Raw genomic sequence first — 8816 nt, 5'->3', positions numbered from 1 at the left:
TAAACATGCATACATGGAACATGGTTATACAAGGTACATAATTAAATTCATCTATTCCAGTTTAAACATCAATTATACAAATTGAGTTATAAAAAAGTTGCAATATTACCAAAATACAAAGGTATACTCCCTAGGACCTAAATTACAAAAAGTAAACCTAAGCTAGAATCTACTCCTGTCGTGCATGTGATGGTCCTGAAAACAAAATACATATTATTAAAATATGAATATCACAATTATAAAGCAATACAAATATCCAGCAATTAAAAAAAAAAACAAACATGCATTCATATTTTATTCACTTCTCTCTTTTGGTTGTCATTGGAAATTCTTTCTCCTTCAACTACTAAAAACCAAATCCTCTTCCATTATCAACCTCCATTCAAGATCTCATAAGACCATCCAGGATTATTTTCGCTTAACACATTACCGATACCAGTTTCACTGTTATCATCATCACCCCGTAAGAGTTGATGCAAGGTGATCCCTTTACCCGGAATCCTAATATACACTACATGTATGCTAGTCAATATATGGTAATCCCCTTACCCGGGATCCTAATATACACTAAATGTATGTTAGTCAATACATCTTGATCCCCTTACCCGGGAACCTAACATACACTAAATGTATGCTAGCCAAACATGGCGATCCCTTACCCGGGATCCTAACATACGCTAAATGTATGCTAGTTCATGCCCCAAATCACACTTCTCATATTTCCTTTGTCAACGATAATTTCATCACTTGGCAGATCACACAACAATCGTTCACCTTGAATACACATACATTCATAATACTATCCAAAATATTGACATCATTACACAAACTTTCCTCCTTTCTCCTGATATTCAACGTTCGGTAATTTACATCTCACATTAATAACATATTAAATCATAGAGTTTAACTAGAAAGTATAGGTGAGGATCACCTACGTACAATAGAAGCTCTACTCGTGCTCCCCTACTGCTGTTGTTGCACCACGCCTGTGGACCCTCCTACAAATCACAGGTTTATCTCATAAATTTTCCTCACTCAAGGATATGTTTTATAATAACCATATCAAGAACTAAGAACCCTAATCTATAATTCACATCAAGGCATCAATTCATTATCGAATTTGAAATAACTTATAAGATCATGTTTAGAACACCTTACCCGGTACGAATTAAGGTTTTGATCTTCAACTAGTTGAAGATTTTCAACTCCCTCCTTCCTTATCTAATGACAGCCAGCCCTCCATCTTCTCTTCTTATTCAATTTTCTTGTTAATTCCTTGCCCACAACTGTTTATTCCATCTATAAACCCTTAATCTTGGATGGGTTCTTGAAATTTTTGTTTTTCTCTCTTGATTTTGGAAGAATGGATACAAAAACTCCCCCTTTTCTTTCCTTACAATTGCTGCAGATTTTTGGTGAGAAAATGAGTATTTATGCTCTATAATTTTTCTTATTTGCATTTAGACCCCTGCATCTTTTTTTTTTCTTCTTATAATTAATTATACCTCTTTTCATTTCTTATAATTTCACCCCACAACTTTTAGTTTAGTTTATTTTCTTTAATTTAATCCAACCCTCAACATTCAGGTTGATTTATAATGTCTTAAAATATTTCGTCCAGAAACTTTTATCCAAAAATTTCCGAATTCCCATTTTTATTTAACCATATGCATGAATTTCTTCACTTTTATTTCTCATTTAGTTAGTTTGCAATCTAAGCAACCTTTATTTTTTCCCGGGGTTTACATTCTCCCCTCCTAATAGAAATTTCATCCTCGAAATTTAAGTTACGTACCTATGTTGAAGAATAAATGCGGGAACTTTTGTTTCATCTCGGACTCTCTTTCCCATGTTTCTTCTTCTATTTGAGAGTTTCTCCACAATACTCTCACCAGGGAAACTCTCTTATTCCTCAACACCCTCACATCTCGATCCAAGATCTTGACAGGCTTAGCTTCCATGGTTAGATCCCCTTTAATCTTCATAGGAACATGTGGCAATACTCGTGAGGGGTCTATCTTGGCCTTTCGCAGCAATGACACATGGAACACATTGTGAATCTTATCCAAATATGCAGGCAACTCTATACAATAGGCAACTGGTCCGATTGTTTCCTTAATCTCGAAAGGGCCAATATATCTCGGAGCTAATTTCCCTTTTACTCCAAATAGAATGATGCCTTTCCAAGGCGCCACCTTCAAAAATACCTTGTCCCCTACTTGGAATTCTAAAGGCCTTCTTCGGTTATCTGCATAACTTCTTCTTTTTTTTCCTTTTTTTTTCTATCCTGGGCTTCCTTCATCCTTTTTTTGATTAGTGATGCAACCATATTATTCGATAGTTTCACCCACATTTAACTAGTGTTTTGCCTATGTTTTATATATAAAATGCCTTGATATTCTTTGTTTTATGTTTTGAAGGCACTTTTGGATGAAAGATGCAAAAAGGAGTAAATTGGAGATAATTGGCAGATTTGACCTTCAATCGATGTTTTGTGCAGAGCGTGAGCTCTAGAGGTTGAAATGAAGTGATTCAAGTGGCACTAAAAAGCTAACATCCATACCTTTCTGGAAATCTAAGGCAAGAAAATAAAATAAGGAAGAGCATGGAAATCGCAGCCTTCAAAGTCAAATCTCGCAATCTGCCACTATTGACCTTCGGCCATTCCAACTTGAATATCTGGAGCTACAGAAGTCCAATTGATGCAAACTCAATTTTTTTGGAGTCATGACTCAAAGGTCTATAAACGCTCCAAATTGCAGCAAAAAACGAGATGTCATATGAGGGAGATATGATTTTTCAAAGATGACATCTGAATTTTGCCAGCAAATAGGTTTCGTGAAGAAACGAGTCCAAATTACGTTCTGAAGCATCTAAACTGATATCCAAGTTTTTATTTCAGCAATTTAGCTCCTCTAAGTCAAAGCTTGAAGATTTCATGCAAGGCTATTTCTCCTTTTTTTAGGAAAATAGTTATTAAAGTACTTAAATGTAAACAGTCTACTTAATGGAGTACTATTTTGTAAAATAGAGACCTAGGGTTTCCTAGGATATAAAAAGAATGAGAGAAGAGAAGGGGGGCAGCCAGCCAAGAGGAGAAAAACGCCCCCCTCCTCTAAGAAACACGAAATTATGCATTCTTCCTTCTTTTTGATTAGTTGTTCAACAAACATGCAAGGCTAAACACTTTTTCTTAGTTGCAAGGACACGGAAACCTTCGGATTTCAAGAACTGTGAGATTTATTTTACCTTTCTTTTTCAGTTTATATGATGAATATGTTTGTTCTCCTATGCTTATTTTCCTATGATTGTTTATTTTAATTGCTAGAGCGGACTCTAAGTTATTATTGTAGACAATCTATTGCTAAGTTTGATATCAAAACCGGAGTTGTGGTATATGAACTTGTGAAGCAACTGAGTTTAATAATTGTGGCGGATCTACGTTATTAATCTTAGGGAGAACATTCAATCAAATCAAACATAGATTGCGGACAGTTATGTTTTCTTGATAAATCAACTTATCTAGTTCTTAAGGCTGCCATTGAATTAAATTACTAGTGCGGACACTGGTTGTTTGATGGTTAGGGTTAGTTATATGGCGGATCCGTTAACTAACCAATGTTAAGAAGAGATAAATATTCAGAATATAAATTGATGTTTCATTTCCATGAACGGTTCTGATTTCTGTAGGTGGATGTGTGCTTGTGACCAAGGTTTGTTCTCTTGATAATTTTCTGATTTTATTAAATTTCATTTGATAGTTTTTTGTTTTCTTTTGCTTTAGCCTAGATAACATCCAAACCCCCCCAAATTGCATATCATCTAGCATAAAAATCTGACTTGAATCTTCCCTGTGGGATCGACCCCTTGCTTGCTCTATACTATCTTGTGTGTTGTGTTTGAAGCTAGGGTAATGAATTTGTGCGACCGCGACATCGCAACAATTACCCTCACCTTGTCAGTTGTCAGTTGCACTATTTTAGGTCCTAAAAGCTTCCTTTTTTCCTACTTCCTCCCAACATATTGGGGTACGACATTTCCTCTCATACAATGCTTCATATAGAGCCATACCAATAGTAGCTTGATGGCTATTATTATAAGTAAACTCTACCAATGGCAAGAGATCTTCCTAGTTCCCTCCGAACTCCAGCACACAGGACCCAAGGAGATCCTCAAGAGTTTGAATGGTCCTTCCAAATTGACCATCCGTCTAAGGATGAAATGTTGTGCTTACATTCAACTTTGTCCCCAATGTTCGTTGTAAGCTAGGCCATAATCTCGACGTGAACCTTGGATCCCGATTCGATATAATCAACACTGGCACTCCATAAAGTTTGATTACTTCATTTACATATAATTTTGTTAGCTTATCGACCAAATCAGTCATTTTCATAGGAAAAAACAAAACAGATTTTGTCAGTCGATCTACAACCACCCATATGGCATCATTCCCCTTCCTTCCCCTAGGTAATCCCATCACAAAATCATAGAAATATCCTCCCATTTCCATTCTGGAATCGACAATAACTGTAAATCCCCAGCAGGTCTCTAGTGTTCTATCTTTACTTGTTGACAGATCCCATAGTTTGACACAAATTCTGCTATGTCCCTCTTCATATTTGGCCACCAGTAGTATTTTTTTAAATCTTTATACATCTTCATACTTCCAGGATGAGTAGCAAATCGGGATTCATGAGTTTCTCTCAATACTTCTTCCTTCAAAGTCTTATGATCAGGCAAATAAATTCGCCTACCCATAGCTATTAGCCCACCAGATAACATTTGGAATGCTTTCTCTATACCCTGGTTTACACTCTCCTTGATATCCTTTACCTTTTTTTTCCCTACCTGTTGAGCCACCAAGACCTTGTATCGAGGCACAAATTGGATCTTTAACTGAGCTAATAGTGATCCCTCAGGCCCTACATTTAGCTGCAAGCCCAATTTCTTTAATTCCACTATACTTCCCTGTTCCTTAATCTCAATATCATTCATCACTATTTTTCCCTTCCTAATCAATGCATCGGCTACTACATTAGCCTTACCAAGATGGTAGTCAATCACATAATCGTAATCTTTTATTAACTTTGCCCATCTTTTTTGTCATATATTCAACTCCTTCTGTGACATCAAATACTTCAAACTTTTTTGGTTTGTAAAGATTTAAACTTGTGACCCACACAAACAATGTCTCCATACTCTTAAGGCAAACACCACTGCTGCAAGTTCTAGGCAATGAACTAGGTAATTCACCTCATGCGACTTTAGTTGTCTTGATGCATAAGCAATCACACGCCTGTGTTGTATCAACACCCATCCTAGACCCTTTTTTTTTAGGCATCACTATATACCACAAACCCTTCTGTCCCTGATGGAAGGGCCAGCGCAGGAGCAGAAGTGAGTCTCTCCTTCGGTTCTTGAAAGCTCGCTTCACACTCTTCCGACCAAACAAACTTGACTTCCTTGTGGGTCAGCTTAGTCAGAGGTGATGCTATGATGGAGAACACCTTAATAAACCTCCTATAATACCCAACAAGACCTAAGAACTCCGGATTTCTGTCACGCTGGTAGGCCTTTCCCATTTCAACACGGCCTCAGCCTTTCCTCAATCCACAAATATTCCTTCTGCGGATATTACATGGCCCCAAAAATACTACTTCTTTGAGCCAGAACTCACACTTGCTGCAAATTTTTGGTGAGAAAAGGAGTATTATGCTCTATAATTTTTCTTATTTGCATTTAGGCCCCCACATCTTCTTCTTCTTCTTCTTTTCTTCTTATAATTAAGTTATACCTCTTTTCATTTCTTATAATTTCACCCCACAACTTTTAGTTTAGTTTATTTTCTTTAATTTAATTCAACCCTCAACATTTTCGGGTTGATTTATAATGTCTTAAAATATTTCATCCAGAAACTTTTATCCAAAAATTTCCCAATTCCCATTTTTATTTAACCATATGCATGAATTTCTTCACTTTTATTTCTCATTTAGTTAGTTTGCAATCTAAGCAACCTTTATTTTTCCCCATGATTCACATGACCTCTATTTATAGTCAAAGTGATTTGGTCCCCAAAACACATCAGTCTCTCAACTTCTTTATTTTTTTGTCAATTTTGATTTTTTCTTATTTTTTGTATTTTTTTGAAAACAAGCAATATCAAAGTAGGCTTAACAAGGAAAATCAGTGATTATACAATTAACGCGTTAAAAGTTGAACACGTTCAAAATACCTTTGAAAATTTAAATCCTTTTGAGACGATTTTGAAAATGCTAAAAACGATGCAAATATATCAAAAATACATTTTTTGGGGTTTTCATTGTTTTTTTGCTATTTTGGATTTTTTCTGAAAATTTATCAAAAACATGGATCAAAAATTGGGTAGCAACACTACCAGTAAAAATGACGGATCCAATTGACAAGTTGGCTAAGATTTATGTGAACGAAGTTATGAGGCTTCATAGAGTCCCAGTATCAATTGTTTCAGATCGAGACCCAAGGTTTACTTAACGTCTTTGGCCAAGCATACAACGTGCCTTGGGAACAAATTTGAATATTAGTACTGCCTTTCATCTACAGACTGATGGCCAATCTGAGAGAGTTATTCAGATCATAGAGGATTTACTAAAGGCATGTGCTTTGGAATTTAGTGGAAACTGGGAGGAGCACCTGTCGCTAGTAGAATTCACATATAATAACAGTTATCAGACAACAATTGGAATGGCCCCATTTGAAGCTCTTTATGGTAGAAAGTGTAGGATGCCCTTGTGTTGGGAAGAAGTTGGGGACATAAAGTTGTATGGGGCAGAATTAGTACAAATCACTACTGAAAAAGTGAGGATCATAAAGGATTGAATGAATGTGGCTCAGGATAGATAGAAGAAGTATGCAAATATTTAAAGAAGACCCCTTGAATTTTGTCCTAGAGATAAAGTATTTCTGAAGGTACCTCTATGGAAGCACATGCTGAGATTCGACATGAAGGGGAAGTTAGCTCCGAGGTTTATTGGACCATTTGAAATCCTGAAACGTATCGGACCCGTAGCACATAAAATAAACTTGCCCTCACAATTAGCCAAGGTTCACAATGTATTCCATGTTTCTTTGCTGTGAAAAGCCGATGTAGACCCTTCGAGAGTGTTACCTCAAGTGCCAGTGGAGGTGAAAGAAGACTTAACACTTGAGGTAAGATCGATAAAGATACTTGATTGGGGCGAGAAAGAACTTCGTAATAAGAAAGTTCGCATCATCAGAGTCTTATGGTGAAGCTTACAATTGAGGAAGAAACGTGGGAGAGAGAATAAAAAATGAGAAGAAAATTTCTCAACTTGTTTATAAACTCAGGCACATCACTCAAATTTGGAGGATGAAATTTCTTATAAGGAGGGGAGAATGTAAACCCCAGTTGAAAATTAGGCAGAAAAGCAATCTAAATGCTCATAAAATAGATTTATCAGAAGTATCAAATAAGCATTAAAACAAACCAAGTAAGAAAAAAATACAGAAAAGTGAATAAAATATTATTGGGAGTGAGTTACCTGGAAATAAAATTATCAATATGTAACTAAATGGAATTTGAATTCACCCGGATAAAAAAGTTTACCTAGACAAATACTAGGATCTAGGAATTTTATCTCGAGAACAAGAAATTTACTCCATGATGTGAATTAGGGTAAATAATTTGAAATTTGGAAAGTTAGGGTTCTTGAATGAATTTGGGGGAAATAAAAATTTACTATAAATTGTCATCGGGAATAATGTGAAAGTTAGAGTAAAGTGATTAAATTATTGTAGTTGAAGTAAAACAATTTGATGATTAAATAGAGTTAGTGGTCAAACAATGTTGAGAGTCTTTAAATCTTGTTTTATGCTACTTTGTTAATGCTTTATACTCCATGATGTGAATTGATGAACTATATGAGAAAACAATACATGATAAAATGTCAAGTTCAATTAAGAAAAAGATATCTCACCAAACTCGTAAACTAGGGCAACCTAGGTTACGACAAACTCGCAAACCATGTTAACCTTATAGAAATGTAAAGGAAAAGGAAACAAATTATGAAGCCAAATTCTTATTCATCCCAATATTAAAAGATCAAATCGACAAAAACAAATCATATCAAAAATTCAAAAAACAAATCATATCAAAAATTCAAAAAGAAAAAGAAAAAAAAAAGCAAAACACCGTGGTTTCCTCACACCCTTTAATTTTTGTTATTTTATAAAATTTAAGAACTTAACTTTTCTCTAAAAGTATTTTTTTTAACTATATGAGAAAAAATAGAATATAAAAAAGCCAAGTTCAATTAAAAAAAAACTCACTAAATCCATAAACCAGGGCAACTTGAGTTACCTCATAGAAAGACAAAATAAAAAGAAAAAAACTTATAAAGCTAAATTTTAAACCATCTCAATATTAAAAAAATAAAATTGACAAAAACATTTTTGAAAAAAATCATAAGAAAAAAAACAAAAAGAAAAGTAAAAGGAAAAAAAAGGAACCATGTGTTTAAAGGAAAAAAAAAACAATGTGGGGAAACAATGTAGCTCCATCGTGATTTGTGAGGAAAGCTACAATACTTGTAGTAAATGTTTTCGTGCTATCTATCTTAGTTAAAGTTATCTAGGATACACTATTGGTTCAAAACATGTTCCTTCTAAATGTTGAACTAAGATTTTTAAAATCTTGAAAAATATCAAAATTATAGGAAATTTTTAAGCAGTGTCATTAAATTATAGGAAAAAAACAGATCAAAATCAATTAATGATACAAAAATCAAAATGAAACGTATCATAATGATCAATTCAAAATA

General features: G+C 34.7%; 1 protein-coding gene and 1 pseudogene across 1 annotated transcript; one reads left to right on the top strand and one right to left on the bottom strand.

Annotated features, from left to right (window-relative positions):
• Window positions 1-4210: 4210 nt before the first annotated feature.
• LOC112324169 (uncharacterized) lies at window positions 4211-5582 on the bottom strand. Its single transcript, XM_024585819.1, has 3 exons — window positions 5352-5582; window positions 4655-5040; window positions 4211-4511 (listed from the first exon to the last, which is right to left on the bottom strand). The coding sequence occupies exons 1-3, from the start codon at window positions 5580-5582 to the stop codon at window positions 4211-4213; spliced, it is 918 nt and encodes a 305-aa protein (XP_024441587.1).
• An 820-nt stretch (window positions 5583-6402) lies between these two features.
• LOC112324168 (glucan endo-1,3-beta-D-glucosidase-like) overlaps window positions 6403-8816 on the top strand; it is a 160933-nt pseudogene continuing 158519 nt past the window's right edge.

This window comes from Populus trichocarpa, chromosome 14 (assembly GCF_000002775.5).
Source record: "Populus trichocarpa isolate Nisqually-1 chromosome 14, P.trichocarpa_v4.1, whole genome shotgun sequence".
NCBI lineage: Eukaryota > Viridiplantae > Streptophyta > Magnoliopsida > Malpighiales > Salicaceae > Populus > Populus trichocarpa.
The sequence above is the reverse complement of the archived record's forward strand: the minus strand, read 5'-3'. Positions and strand labels throughout refer to the sequence as shown.